The sequence below is a fragment of the Hyperolius riggenbachi genome, chromosome 6, assembly GCF_040937935.1.
Source record: "Hyperolius riggenbachi isolate aHypRig1 chromosome 6, aHypRig1.pri, whole genome shotgun sequence".
NCBI classification, from domain to species: domain Eukaryota; kingdom Metazoa; phylum Chordata; class Amphibia; order Anura; family Hyperoliidae; genus Hyperolius; species Hyperolius riggenbachi.
Genome location: NC_090651.1, coordinates 328003848 through 328020023, shown reverse-complemented (window position 1 = coordinate 328020023; position 16176 = coordinate 328003848). Strand labels below are relative to the sequence as shown.

General features: G+C 47.7%; 1 protein-coding gene across 1 annotated transcript in view; it reads right to left on the bottom strand.

Moving 5' to 3' along the window:
- LOC137522898 (carcinoembryonic antigen-related cell adhesion molecule 1-like) overlaps positions 1–15310 on the bottom strand; it is a 78164-nt gene extending 62854 nt beyond the window's left edge. Inside the window, exons 1-3 of the mRNA XM_068243033.1 lie at positions 15230–15310; positions 8086–8367; positions 6411–6692 (exon numbers count right to left, since the gene is read on the bottom strand). Coding sequence (XP_068099134.1) covers positions 6411–6692; positions 8086–8367; positions 15230–15296 — 631 coding nt within the window. The 5' untranslated portion in view covers positions 15297–15310. The remainder of the gene's footprint in view (positions 1–6410; positions 6693–8085; positions 8368–15229) is intronic.
- Between the last annotated feature and the right edge of the window lie 866 nt (positions 15311–16176).

Sequence of the window (16176 nt, the reverse complement as noted above, 5' to 3'; positions counted from 1 at the left end):
CATGGGTATGTGTAAAAATACACCACAAAACACATTATACTACTTCTGCTGAGTATGGCGATACCACATGTGTGACACTTTTTTGCAGCCTAGGTGCGCTAAGGGGCCCAACGTCCTATTCACAGGTCATTTTGAGGCATTTGTTTTCTAGACTACTCCTCACGGTTTAGGGCCCCTAAAATGCCAGGGCAGTATAGGAACCCCACAAGTGACCCCATTTTAGAAAGAAGACACCCCAAGGTATTCCGTTAGGGGTATGGTGAGTTCATAGAAGATTTTATGTTTTGTCACGAGTTAGTGAAAAATGACACTTTGTGAGAAAAACAATAAAAATCCAATTTCCGCTAACTTTTGACAAAACATAAAATCTTCTATGAACTCATCATACACCTAACAGAATACCTTGGGGTGTCTTCTTTCTAAAATGGGGTCACTTGTGGGGTTCCTATACTGCCCTGGCATTTTACGGGCCCAAAACTGTGAGTAGTCTGGAAACCAAATTTCTCAAAATGACTGTTCAGGGGTATAAGCATCTGCAAATTTTGATGACAGGTGGTCTATGAGGGGGCAAATTTTGTGGAACCGGTCATAAGCAGGGTGGCCTCTTAGAAGACAGGATGTTTTGGGCCTGATCTGATGGATAGGAGTGCTAGGGGGGTGACAGGAGGTGATTGATGGGTGTCTCAGGGGGCGGTTAGAGGGGAAAATAGATGCAATCAATGCACTGGGGAGGTGATCGGAAGGGGGTCTGAGGGGGATCTGAGGGTTTGGCCGAGTGATCAGGAGCCCACACAGGGCAAATTAGGGCCTGATCTGATGGGTAGGTGTGCTAGGGGGTGACAGGAGGTGATTGATGGGTGTCTCAAGGTGTGATTAGATGGGGGAAATAGATGCAAGCAATGCACTAGCAAGGTGATCAGGGCTGGGGTTTGAGGACGTTCTGAGGTGTGGGCGGGTGATTGGGTGCCCGCAAGGGGCAGATTAGGGTCTAATCTGATGGGTAACCGTGACAGGTGGTGATAGGGGGTGATTGATGGGTAATTAGTGGGTGTTTAGAGGAGAGAAGAGATGTAAACACTGCACTTGGGAGGTAATCTGATGTCGGATCTGCGGGCGATCTATTGATGTGGGTGGGTGATCAGATTGCCCGCAAGGGGCAGGTTAGGGGCTGATTGATCGGTGGCAGTGACAGGGGGTGATTGATGGGTGGCAGTGACAGGGGGTGATTGATAGGTGATTGACAGGTGATCAGTGGGTTATTACAGGGAATAACAGATGTAAATATTGCACTGGCGAACTGATAAGGGGGGTCTGAGGGCAATCTGAGCGTGTGGGCGGGTGATTGGGTGCCCGCAAGGGGCAGATTAGGGTCTAATCTGATGTGTAACAGTGACAGGTGGTGATAGGGGGTGATTGATGGGTAATTAGTGGGTGTTTAGAGGAGAGAAGAGATGTAAACACTGCACTTGGGAGGTGATCTGATTTCGGATCTGCGGGCGATCTATTGGTGTGGGTGGGTGATCAGATTGCCCGCAAGGGGCAGGTTAGGGGCTGATTGATGGGTGGCAGTGACAGGGGGTGATTGATGGGTGGCAGTGACAGGGGGTGATTGATAGGTGATTGACAGGTGATCAGTGGGTTATTACAGGGAATAACAGATGTAAATATTGCACTGGCGAATTGATAAAGGGGGGTCTGAGGGCAATCTGAGCGTGTGGGCGGGTGATTGGGTGCCCGCAAGGGGCAGATTAGGGTCTAATCTGATGGGTAACAGTGACAGGTGGTGATAGTGGGTGATTGATGGGTAATTAGTGGGTGTTTAGAGGAGAGAAGAGATGTATACACTGCACTTGGGAGGTGATCTGATGTCGGATCTGCGGGCGATCTATTGGTGTGGGTGGGTGATCAGATTGCCCGCAAGGGGCAGGTTAGGGGCTGATTGATTGGTGGCAGTGACAGGGGGTGATTGATGGGTGGCAGTGACAGGGGGTGATTGATAGGTGATTGACAGGTGATCAGTGGGTTATTACAGGGAATAACAGATGTAAATATTGCACTGGCGAATTGATAAGGGGGGGTCTGAGGGCAATCTGAGCGTGTGGGCGGGTGATTGGGTGCCCGCAAGGGGCAGATTAGGGTCTAATCTGATGGGTAACAGTGACAGGTGGTGATAGGGGGTGATTGATGGGTAATTAGTGGGTGTTTAGAGGAGAGAAGAGATGTATACACTGCACTTGGGAGGTGATCTGATGTCGGATCTGCGGGCGATCTATTGGTGTGGGTGGGTGATCATATTGCCCGCAAGGGGCAGGTTAGGGGCTGATTGATTGGTGGCAGTGACAGGGGGTGATTGATGGGTGGCAGTGACAGGGGGTGATTGATAGGTGATTGACAGGTGATCAGTGGGTTATTACAGGGAATAACAGATGTAAATATTGCACTGGCGAATTGATAAGGGGGGGTCTGAGGGCAATCTGAGCGTGTGGGCGGGTGATTGGGTGCCTGCAAGGGGTAGATTAGGGTCTAATCTGATGGGTAACAGTGACAGGTGGTGATAGGGGGTGATTGATGGGTGATTGATGGATAATTAGTGGGTGTTTAGAGGAGAGAAGAGATGTAAACACTGCACTTGGGAGGTGATCTGATGTCGGATCTGCGGGCGATCTATTGGTGTGGGTGGGTGATCAGATTGCCCGCAAGGGGCAGGTTAGGGGCTGATTGATGGGTAGCAGTGACAGGGGGTGATTGACGGGTGATTGACGGGTGATTGGCAGGTGATTGACAGGTGATTGACAGGTGAGCAGGGGGGATAGATGCATACAGTACACGGGGGGGGGGGGTCTGGGGGGGGGGGTCTGGGGAGAATCTGAGGGGTGGGGGGGGTGATCAGGAGGGGGCAGTGGGCAGGGGGGGGGATAAAAAAAAATAGCGTTGACAGATAGTGACAGGGAGTGATTGATGGGTGATTAGGGGGTGACTGGGTGCAAACAGTGGTCTGGGGGGTGGGTAGGGGGGGGTCTGAGGGGTGCTGTGGGCGATCAGGGGGCAGGGGGGGGGGAAATCAGTGTGCTTGGGTGCAGACTAGGGTGGCTGCAGCTTGCCCTGGTGGTCCCTCGGACACTGGGACCACCAGGGCAGGAGGCAGCCAGTATAATAGGCTTTGTATACATTACAAAGCCTATTATACATACGTGCAGCGGCGATCCGGGTGCTAGTAACCCGCCGGCACTTCCGAACGGCCGGCGGGTTACTACGAGCGGTGGGCGGAGCGAGTCCCCGGCGGCTGATCGCGTCACGAATGACGCGATCGCCGCATAGCCACTCCCGCAGCCGCCCCTGCCGATGGGCGTATTGCGGTCGTTTGGGCCCGGACTTTGCCGCCGCCCATCGGCTGGGGGCGGTCCTCAAGTGGTTAAAATGAATGACTGAAATTTGATTGGCTGTTTTATGCTCCGCCCACTTTTCCTGGATTCGTAACCTCGGTCACCAAGTGACCACCTGTGCCAAGTGTGGGGACTGTGGCTTGATTATTGTGAGAATGGCAGCCTTTTACATTTTTTCCATTGACCTGAATGGTTGAAATCTGATTTGCTGTTTGTAGCTCCGCCCACGTGTGCAGGGGGGCTGCGAGACCCCCAGAACTTATCATCCCAGGTAGTAATGGATCTGTATACCAAGTTTTGTTCAAATCGGTCAAGCCATTTTCGAGTGATCGCGGCACATACACACACACACACGCACGCACGCACGCACGCACGCACGCACGCACGCACACACACACACACACACACACACACACACACACGCGCAATTTTATATATATACATATATACACACACACATACAGTACATTCATACATACTGTATGTATGTATGTATATACAGGGGTGGACTGACAGCTCATGGGGCACCCCGGCAATAGGAGATTATGTGGGCCCATACCAGTTTTGCCAACCATTCACGTTATTCACTGACAAAGATATAAAAATTTACTGACAATTGACAAAGGATATGTGGAATGAAAGAAACCCTGTGCGGCGCTATGTTCAGCGGGCTATGTGCGGCACGCTGAAAAATGGGTGTGGTCATGCAACATGATGTGGGTGTGGGTGGAGCCAAATATACATGACCTTAGCAGTGGCCATAACGCCATAGTGTTTCCCCCCAAAATACATGTAATCTGACAGCATTTCACCAAAAATAAACGTAATTTGTCAGAGATTCCTCCAAAATACAGATAATATGGCAGTAGCTATTCCCCCAACATACACACAATTTGGAAAAATATGCATACAGCGGCAGCGGATCACCCAAAATACATTTAATCTGGCAGCAGTGGTTCCCCCAAAATACACAATCTAGAAGCAGCGGTTCCCCAATATACACATAATCTGGCAGTGGTTCCCCAAAATACATTTAATCTGGCAGCAGCAGGTCCCCAAAAATACAATCTGGCAACAGTTCCCCAAAAGTAGGTGCCCTCAGTATAGGTAACCAGCTCTATAGGTATCCCCAGTGGAAGTAACCAGGTCTATAGGCGTCTCCAGAATAGGTAGCCAAGTCTATAGGTGTCCCCAGTATAAGTATCCACATGTATAGGTGTCCCCAGGATAGGTAGCTAGGCCTATAGGTGCACAGACCAGACAACAGCAGCGCCGCACGGAGCTCACTCGCACCTGGATTGGAAGCGTTACCTTGCCTCTCGCTGCCACATCGCTGAATTCTGGAGGGCAGAGCGAGGAAGGGGGAGCCCCAAGGTGAGAGAAGGGGGGGGGGAGACGCCCCCCCTTCCCTGCCGCTGTACCCTGCTTCCCCTTTACTGCGCTGCCTCCCTGGGGTGGGCCCCCTACTGACAACAGGCCTTCAGTCCATGCCCGAGTGCCTGAGTAGTCAGTCTGCCTCATATATATGTGTGTGTGTGTGTATGTGTGTATGTGTGTATGTGTGTGTGTGTGTGTGTGTGAGTATGTGTGTGTGTGTGTGTGTGTGTGTGTGTGTGTGCGCGCGCGTGTGTGTGTGTGTGTGTGTGTGTGTGTGTGTGTGTGTGTGTGTGTGTGTGTGTGTGTGTGTGTGTGTGTGTGTGTGTGTGTGTGTGTGTGAGCGTGTGTGTGTGTGTGTGTGCGTGTGCGTGTGTGTGTGTACGTGTGTGTGTGTATGTGTGTGTGTGTGTGTGTGTGTGTGTATGTATATATATATATATATATATATATATATATATATATATATATATATATATATATATATATATATATAGTGGAAAACTACATGAAAGAGGAACTGTCGCGAAAGTAAGCAGGAAGGCTGGCCAGCATTTTCAAGGAATGTTTTTATAAAGAATAAAGGCCGTGTGTAAGGAATAGCGGAGATGCCGCCACATGGGCAAGCGGCATGGCGGCTATCTCCGCGTTTCAGCAGGCGGCTTCTGCCGCACAGCAACATGCTGCTGGTTCGCCTGGTCCTTCTAGTGCACACAGCTTGAGAGCTACGCGCGCGCCATGCGACAGGACCTTTATAGTAGTAGAAGGGGAGTCAGCTGATCAAGCCGATCAGCTGACTCCAGCTATGCTCCGGATTGGCTGAGTGACTGGGGCGGCGCTGTGGAGCGCTCTGGGTATATATAGGACTTGCATGTCAGTTGCAAGTTGTCTGCTGTTGCGAATGCTTACGTGTGAGCACTCAGACCCTAGTCAGATCTTACAGTGTGTTAGAACCAGCCGGAGCTGGGAATTCACACTTAGTCAGATTCCGTTGATAGCTTATTGCACTATTGTATTGTGAGACTTGTGTACCATTCATTAGTCTAGTTCCCAGGTGTTGAAACCAAGGACTTCACACCTAAGACTAGGAGATTGCTACATTGCTACTGTTTATGTGTTAGACTAGTTCCTGGGTGTTGAAATCAAGGACTTCACACCTATATTAGGATTGATACATTACTGTTACCTGTTATGATCTCTGGCTTTCCTGACTATTCTCCTGCTTACTGATTCGGTACCTCTGCCTATCTGATATCCTGTTGCCGACACTGCCTGTACCCGGATACCGAATCAGTCTTCCCTCTCTGTACCTTATCTGTCTGAATGCTACTGACCTTGCTTGTCTGACCTTTCTGGCTGTCACCTAACCCTTAGGTGATCAGCTTTACTGTACTGTCCGTGACACTTGCTCTTCAGGTGTTCATTAGCTGCAAGCACAGGTTTATGGTCACCTGCTCCTCAGGAGGCCATCTTGCAGCGCAGTCAGTGGTCTCTACCTCTTAGAGATCCACTGGCTGCAGTACAGTCTGATTACCTGCTCTAATTACTCCCAGCAATGACACCTCCATTTTTATACAAAAACAACTGCAATTTTTTAAAAACAACAATCTCCAGTCTAAATAAATAATTGAGTAAGGTTCTTATTTTGCTCACCTGCCAGATTGAAGGTTAGATTATTGCTTGTTGCATTGTTTATCCAGTTTGAAGCTGTACAAGTGAAAGGTCCATCATCATTAGCAGAGACAGGGCTGATTGTAAGCATTGAGTTACCCTGTGTGAGCTGGTACCGGGGGTCCTGGGGTAGTGGCGCCCCCTTCAGGCTCCAGGCGTAGCTGACATCTGTGCCACGAGCTGAGCAAGTCAGAGATGATGAATTTATTCCTGGCCAGAGATATCCGGATGCATTACTGGTTAGCCTCACATCAGAGACTGGAGCTGCCAAACCAAAGAGAAATGTGTGACTGCCACAGAAAACACATAGTGAAATGACAACAGAAAAACTGTTTCCTTTCCTTCAGATATGTATGTATGCTAATTACAAAAGAATATCAGTTGTCTCTTCCTGCTTTTGCCTTCCTTGTACTATGGCTATGTACTCTGAATACTAACTCTTTCATTTTCTAAGTATGCAAATGTTTTATATGTGTCTTTGATTGTAATGCACTAAATGATGGTAAAGTTTCTGACACACGGGGGAGTGCATGGCAATTTTATCGTTAGTAGTGTAGGGGAACAACTGCCATTAATCCATACGCACCTTGTACGTTACCGTGGTGACGCATGTGGTGCTAATGGGTCAACGACCGGTGCTCGCCCTGCGCTAGTAATGGTAAAATTGCAGTGAAAAACTAATGAAATTGACAAGATGAATAACAACAAAAGTAACGAAAAGCTTTGCCTTATGGTGCCCATACACAGTACAAGTTGTTCTTTTTTTTTATCAGAAAAAGTCAATCAAATTATTGCATTTAATTGAATATTATTGCAAAATTCTTTTCAAGATACCATATACAAAACGCTCGATTTTTCTGAAAATCTGAGGAAAAAAAAGATCAAATATGAAGAAAAAGTTGGTTTATCTAAGTGTTTTCTTATACAACCTACAAAACATTACTGTAATTTTACAAATCACCAACATTTTTCGAACATGTCCGATGAGGTTTTTATTGAAAAAACTGAATAATCATTAGTTTTTTCTTGATCGAAAAAAAGATTATTTTCAAATTTTACTGCATTCAATCATTTTGGTCGAATAAATGGGCAAGCCTCCATGAGGCTTGTGGAAGTGAAACCCTTTCTTGTACCAGGTTTGGCTTCCTGGTAGCCAGAGAAGAGTGGACAGAGAGCTGCTAAAGGTACCTTAAAAGACATAAAAAGAAATAAAAGACTTGAAGCTTGATTCACAAAGCCGTGCTAACCTACTTAGCACCTTTGGGCGCGATAAGCAGGGTGCTGAATAGGCTGCTGAGTAGGCTGGCACCATTTTCTAAAATCACCCCGCGCGCAAAGTCCCGCATGCAAAGTTTTGCACGCGCAATGCGCAAAAACGCCGCACCGTGATGCGAGGTTACGCGCGCACCCGCACTTTGCGCGCGGGACTTTGCACGAGGGGTGATTTGTATCACGCCGAAACTGAGTTTAGGTGTGATACAGGGCTTTTCACAAGTGTGTTAACACGTAGCACTGCTTTGTGAATCAAGCCCTTTCATCTGCAAGAAATAGTGAAGAAAGTGAAGAAATCTTTATTTTTCTCCTTACTCATTAGAATTATTTACCCGAGAATTTTTAACACTCAACAACTGGTGGAAGAAGCATTATTGAGACTCACCTGATACAGTCAGCTGCAGGCCGTTGCTGGTGTTGGAGGTGACAGGGTTCTGGATGACACAGGTGTAGTTCCCACTGTCACTCGCTGTGATTGGCAGGAAGTAGAGGCTGGATTCCCTGCAGGTCACATGAGGCTCAGAACAAATATCCTTCCCGCCTTGGTAAAAGATGTAACGAGTTATAGACTGGCCACCCCCATCACAGTGGAGAGATACATAGGTACCACTGACAAGTTTATTATTGTTAGTGGAATTACTACTGAGGACAGGGGCACTGAGAGGAGCTGAAACGGAATAATGGGATGTTAAACAACTACATATTACTGACTGTATCAGATAAATAACATTGGAAACACAGTATAGAGAACAATATTGCAGATATGAAAATACATTATATGTAAATTCAAAATATATCTTAACTAGCTGATGACCTGGTGTTGCCTGAGTATGTATTTGGCTTGGTAGGTGTTGGCGCTGCCCACTTTTTCTAACCCTAACACACAATTACTCAATTACTCAATGACCTAGTTTGTGAGCTTTGCGTTTTTTTGCATCAATAATTTGTACTGAAATGAAACAAATCTGATTAGCTGTGGCTCCACCCCCTTTTCTGAATTTGAACCCCAGTCACCCAATGACCAATTGTAACAGGTTTAAGGCTTGTGCCATTAACAGTGGAAGAATGGCAGCAATTAAATATTTTGGCTTTTGCAGGCTCCACCCACTTTTCTGAATATTAATCCCAGGGACCAACTATGCAAAGTTTGAGAACCCTGCCATAAACAGTGTAAGAATGGCTGCAGTTTACATTTTCTAAGTTAAATTTGTATTTGTCTTTGCCCACTGATGACCCGGAGTTGCCCGGGTATGTATTTAGCTGATGTTGGCTGCACCCACTTTTTCTATTCCTAACACTCAATTACTCAATTACTCAATGATCAAGTTTGTGAGCTTTGCAGTCTTTGGCATCAATACATTGCATTGAAATGAAACAAATCTGATTGGCTGTTTGTGGCTCCACCCCCTTTTTCTGAATTTGAACCCCAGTCACCCAATGGCCAACTGTAGCAGGTTTTACAGTGTCAGAATGGCAGCAATTAAATAATTCCCTTGAAAATCAATAGGTGAATTTTTATTGGCTTTTTTAGGCTCCACCCACTTTTCTATCTATATTAATCCCAGTGACCAACTGTGTAAAGTTTGAGGACCCTGCCATTAACAATGTAAGAATAGCTGCAGTTTACATTTTCCCCAGCGAAATTTGTATTTGTCTCCTCCCACTTTTTGGTTATGGTGATAAAATGTATCCTATATGTTATTCCAGGTAATGTACTATGTGTGTGCCAAATTTCATTCAAATCCGTTCAGCCATTGTTGCGTGATTGAGTAACAAACACCCAAACATCCAAACTTTTGCATTTATAATATTAGTTAGATTATAAAGACTTTAAATTATTGCTCATACTGTAAATCTGTAGCTTTGCATTTAAATCAGCACACATCCCAAGACCAACTGGCCTCAGCTTCCCCAGCAAAAAGAGGTTTTATGGTCTTTACTTCTTCACCCGATTGGAATTTATTTCCCTGAGAAACTCTTAGCATTAGGTAGCGACAACTGCACAACCCATCTCCCCATTAAAGAACAAGCGACACCCATGCTAACCTAGAAATAAAAAACACGTATATAAGTAGATAAATACTACTTCTACTTACATAACAGATGTATTGTGCTATCCACGTAATGATTTCTGTGAATTTTATAAAGGAAAAGCAGAAAATCCTATTCTAGGCAGTGGCCATCTAAGCTAACAAAGACATCATATCCTCCCTGAGGGCTGGGGCACACCGAGCGGGTTTTTTGACGTTTTTGCAGCCGCTTGCGGCTGCGGATACGCTTGGTCAATGTATCTCAATGGGGTGGTTCACACCAGAGCGGGAGGCATTTTGCTGAAACGCATACTCCCGGGGTGAGGCATTTTTTGGATTGCGGAGGCGTTTCTGCCTCCAATGTTAAGTATAGGAAAAACGCAAACCGCTCTGAAAAACGGCAGTTCAGAGCGGTTTTGCAGGCGTTTTTGTTACAGAAGCTGTTCAGTAACAGCTTTACTGTAACAATATATGAAATCTACTACACCAAAAACGTTTCCCAAATCAGCAAAATGCTAGGTGAAATGCTACAGAAAAATAAAAAATAAAAATCTGCTAGCATTTTGCGGATCTGCTAGCGGGTTTTGGTGTGCACCAGGCCTGACTCTTGGTTTTCCCCCTCCCTTCTCTTGCTCACTGTGTATTCATTAGCTGCCCTCCTCCCAGAGTCTTCAGAAACTCCCACTGAGGTATATACTAGAAACTGCACTGTCATTTTTTTTTATTTACTCCACCAATCGCTGAGTCACCTCAGCCTTGCTTGTAAACACAAGTGATCAGAGGGTGTTTCTGATAAGCAGCTAAGCAGGGAAATAAAGGGAAGAGGAGGAATATATTATAGATAAAAAGAACCCCCAGCATGCAACTGAATGGCAATGGCTATCAAAGGGCCAGTGCTCCTAAAGTATGTAATAACTCCAAACCATAACAGCAGAAAAAGAGGGACAGAGGAGGATACAGGAGAGATAGAGGAGGACACAAGGGAGACAGAGGAGGGTACAAGAGGGATAGAGGAGGACCCATGGGGACAGAAAAGGACACATGGTAAGCAGAGGCGGACACATGGAGAACAGAGGAAGATGCATGGGAGACAGAGGAGGATGCATAGGAGACAGAGGCAAACAAAAGGGGGACAGAGGAGGACACAAGAAGGGTAGAGGAGGATGTATGAGGGACAGAAGATGACACAAGGGGGACAGAGGCAGTTACATGGTGAAAGAGGAGGAAGCATGGGGTACAGCGGCAGAGGAGGAAGCATGGGGTACAGAGGCAGACACAAGAGGGACAGAGTAGGACACAGGAGGGATAGAGGTGGAGACAAGAGGCATAGAGGTGGTCACACTGGTCACAAGGGGGACAGAGGCGGACATATGGGGTACAGAGGCCGACGCAAGGGGGACAGATTACACATTGAGGGGAACATGGCAGAAAAATGGGAAACAAAGGAGGACATGGGGACACAAGAGGTACAAGGGGGACACAATGAATGGTGGGAGAGAAAGCCCCTGCACCATGGATGTACCAGCTTTAGCTTATTTTTTTCCCGTTTTTGTCCTCAAAACTTAGGAATGTCTTATGGTCAGGAGCATCTTATAGTCTGAAAAATACAGTAGCTACTCAGTGGTGTAGCTAGGGTGTGGACATGACATCACATGGGTGGGGGTAACTGTAATAGTAAGGCAGTGGGCTAATATAGGTAGCCAGAATAGTTTCCCGAAGCATAGGTTAGATAGGTAGGTGCCCCCAGTATAGGTTAGTTAGGTAGGTGCCTCCAATATAGGTAGCCAGTATAATTGCCACCACCAGTATAGGCTAGCTAGGTAGGTAGGTAGGTGCCCCCAATACAGGTTAGATAGGTAGGTGCCCCAGTATAGATTACAGGTAGCTGCCCCCAGTATAGGTTAGATTGGTAGGTGCCTCCAGTGTAGGTTAGATAGGTTAGGTAGCTGCCACCCAGTATAGGTTAGATTAGGTAGGTGCCCCCCAGCAAAGGTTAGATAGGTAGCTGCCCCCCAGTATAGATTAGATTAGGTAGGTGCCCCCAGTATAGGTTAGATAGGTAGCTGCCCCCAGGATAGGTTAGATAGGTAGCTGCTGCCCAGTATAGTTTAGATTAGGTAGGTGCCCCCCAGCATGGCCGGCCTTTGACCTGAGCGACCGGAGCGATCGCTCAGGGCGCCGGTCCGCCAGCTTCCAGGGGGGCGCTGCGCTCCCTCCGCCCTGGCCGCATTTTGTTCATTTGTGCTCACTGCTGCAGCGGCCGGCGGCTGTACGTACATACAGCTCCCCTGTATGTACAGCAAACCAGGGAGCGCACCCTCACTTAAACCCCCACCCGGCCCCTCTCAGCGCAATCGATCACTTTCTCCTCCTGCACGCAGCGCGCATTGCACGTCAGATGCATGCAGCGTGCAAAGTCATTGGAGGAAGCTCATGTTTGACTCGGCGGCGGCACGTTCATACCGCTGCCTGCTTCCCCAGTCCTCGCTCAGCCTCTTTCTTCATAGTCATACCGCAGCCCCTGACAGTGCCTGCCCTGCCATGTGAGCAGGGAAGAGGTGGGGAGAAGAGAACAGAGCCAGCACGGCAATCGGGGAGACCATGGAGTGTAGGCATGAAAAGAGCAGCTTATGCTGCTGCCACCTTCTCCCTCGGTTCGGCAGACTGGATCAGGCTCCTCAACAATGTGCTACGGCTCCAGCCAGACTGCCAGAGTGTGTTGCACATACAACAGAGGTCTGAGGTGATTTTTTTTCCTTTTAATTTCTTTATAAATGTCTAGCACTGGGGAATTGATGATGTGACCTTTATAGGGGGTGGGGGGGAGGATGGGTCAGTGTGTGTTACTGGAGTAGGTTTATTGGGGAGGGAAGGGTCTGCATGTGTAGGTGATTTGGCTGTAGTGAGGGGAGGAAGAGTAAGTGTGTATGTTAGTGAAGTGGGTTTTTTGGGGGGGAGGTGAGGGGTTTTTTTTGGAGGGGGGAGGGGAGGGAGAGAAGAGTATGTATGTGTTTTCAGTGTGGGCTTATTGGTGGGAAGGGTCTGTTTGTGTAGTGATTTGCAGTGATTTTCACCCCCCCCCCCCCCCCGTGACTGGCGACTATTTTGCGCAATCGATGATGAGAGACAAACATTGCGCCCGCAATCTCAATCTCAATCCTGGCCGCAGGGCATCATTTACTGGAGGGGAGACCAGAGCCTGGCTGACAGCGGAACGGCAGCGTGGGACCTTACACTGTTCTAGGAGCTGGATGAAGCCCCAGGTGAGTAAAACTTTTTTTTTCATTTTACTGCCGAATAGCTTAAGAAAAATAGATTAAAGATTTTAACTTACCTGGGGTTCCTTCCAGCCCACTAGACTCTTACTGTGGCCACGACATCCTCCTGATCCCCTGTGGCAAGCACCGTCAATCCCTACGAAGTTGGCCAGTTGCAAGGTACTGCGCATGTGCGACCGCGTGCACCCTGGTCGCACTCCCACTATCAGAAGCGTTCTGCGCATGCACAGTAGCAATTTTCACATACTGCACAGAGTGCTTCTGCCGGCGGTAGTGCGACCAGGGTGCATACAGCTTAGGGCCACACATGCGCAGTAGCCACCGACTGGCGGCGACAGACCAGCTTTGCGGGGGTTACTGCTGCTGGCCAGAGGGGGTTAGCAGGATGTCGTGGGCACAGTATGTGTCCAGGGGGCTGAAAGAAGCCCCAGGTAGGTTGAAATCCTTTTTTTTTTCTTTCACTTAAGTTTCCCTTTAACGAAAACTTTCTAAGTACAAGCATTTATACTTACCTGGGGCTTCCTTGTTGTCCTCCTGGGCTCGTCCGTTCCTCCCATCTGGCCTGATTAAAGCTGCAATTAGGCTTAGTTCCGCTTCGCTGTGCATGCGCAGTAATCCCAAACTACCAGGCTGGACAGGGAAGAAGCGGAAAGGACCAGGAGGATTTGAGGGAGCTCGCAGCCTACAGAGGGCAGGAGAAAAGACCCAGGTAAGTATAAATGCTTGTAGTTAGAAAGCCTTGGCTTTCCTTTAAAAAACATGCAGTTAGGCCTCGTTCACATTGCGTTCCAGGTGCGTTTGCATTGGGCATTTTTTTAAAGCTTTTATCCCCTTGCCAGCAATTTGTGAGTTGAGTGGTTTTGGTAAGCATTTTTGGAAACTTGTAAAAGTGTGTGTGTGTGTGTGTGTGTGTGTGTGTGTGTGTGTGTGTGTGTGTGTGTGTGTGTGTGTGTGTGTGTGTGTGTGTGTGTGTGTGTGGTGTGTGGTGTGCGGTGTGTGTGGTGTGTGTGTGGTGTGTAGTGTGTAGTGTGTGTGTGGTGTGTGTACGCGAGAAGAGGATGGGGGAGGGGGGCACCAAAATCTGGTTACGCTCAGGGCGCTGTGAAACCTAAGGCCGGCCCTGCCCCCCAGTATAGGTTAAATTAGGTAGGTGCCCCAGTATAGGTTAAATTAGGTAGGTGCCCCCCAGCAAAGGTTAGATAGGTAGGTGCCCCCCAGTATAGATTAGATTAGGTAGGTTCCCCCAGTATAGGTTAGATAGGTAGCTGCCCCCCAGTATAGGTTAGATTAGGTAGGTTCCCCCAGTGTAGGTTAGATAGGTAGCTGCCCCCCAGTATTGGTTAGATAGGTAGCTGCCCCCCAGTATTAGGTAGGTGTCCCCCCCCCCTAATGGAGGGGAGAGCCGCAGCCGTGGGGAGGGCAGCCCGACCTCTCCCTCCCTTCCTCTTCCAGGGCTGCCCTCCGTGCTCCCCCCTCCAGACTGCAGAGAGCAATGCGCAGGGAAGCCTGTACTAAACTACTCACCTACCTGGTTCCAATCGCTGCTCAGTCGCCGCTGGTCTTCTCCTCTCTTTCTGCATACGCTGATATACACGCTGCTTCCTGTTAGCTAAACAGCACGGAGGGCAGCCCTGGGAGAGGAAGGGAGGGAGAGGTCGGGCTGCCCTCCCCACGGCTGCGCCCCCCCCATTACAGCGCACCCCCTCTAGGGTGGTTGGGGTCACCACACCTGGTGTGGGTTGCACCCCCCGCACCCCCGTCACGACGCTAGTGTAGCTACTGACTGAACTCATATAAGTAAGCAGATTATATATATTCAGAGAGTTTAGTCAGTAACTATTAGTCAGTAGCTAGTGGGAAGGTGAGGTGTTTTTAATTTCCTTTTCACTCCTATTTAGTTGACTTTTGGGCTTTTGGCATTGGTCCCATTAAAAAGATGAACAAACAACTAGCCTGGTTAGAGTAGGACTCACCATATTGGAGGCACTTTGGCACAGTCACTGAGCTTAATCACTTGTACTAATGCTGTAAAGCATGACCAAGAGCCTCCCTGCTGTTTTTTCCTGTTGAGTGCTGCAGCCCTTTGTATTTACGATATATGTTTTTTTCATGCAGAGATTGGGCATCTCCATTGCTATATGCATACATAGCAAAAAATTGCATACTATTTGGTTTGTGCTGCTCATTCCCCTGCATTATAGAATATAAAGGTGTTACTTACGGTGGACACTGAGCACATAGTTCGAAGTTATTATAGGAATAAATGCTGGAGGACGCTGTACAGTCATACTATAAGGTCCAACATCAGCGCCTGTTAGGCTGTCCAGTCTCAGAGTTCCATTCATAAACATTGTGCATCTTCCTTTATATTGATCAAAACATTCAGTATTTCCATCTTTCCATTGTGCCACTGCTGCAACGCTATTAAAACTCCATGATATTATTGGATTGTCTTGACTTGAAATGGACTCATAAAAAGTAACAGATCCTCCCAATAATCCATTTGCTGTGTTTAATACTTGAGACGCTACACAACCTGCAGGAAAAGGTGTATGATTATGTATGTACATGGGTTCCATAAAAGTTGTATAAGAGTGTCTCCTAGAGCAGGGCTTTTCAAGCCTGTCCTCAAGTACCACCAACAGTGCATGTTTTGCAGAAAACCACAAACATGCACAGGTGAGGTAATTAGTGTCTCAGCAGAGCTGATTAACCGCCTCTGTGGATTTCCACAAAACATGCACTGTTGGTGGTACTTGAGGACAGGATTGAAAAGCCCTGTCCTAGAGTAGACCTACAATCAGGGATGCTCGGATAGTGCTTTTTAAAATCCAAATTGATCCAGATCCGGATACCCAGATATCCAGATCCGGTTCGGATATCCGAATCTCGCCTTTTAGATATCCACGTGAACGCGGATATCTGGATGCATTATCCGCGGATATCCGACCTATTCGGATATCTGGATAGAAAAACCGTAAGTGCCCTTTAAAGAGCTTTAAAAAGGGTTTTTAGGGTAAATGAGGCATATATCATCATTATTTTGCATGATGTGGGGACTTCAAATCCCCCCCCCCCCCCCCAAATAAAATGACTGTCAATTAACATTAGGCCTAGGTTCCAGACAGCGGTCGTGCAGCCCACATTGTGTCCAAGGTCCAACCGCAC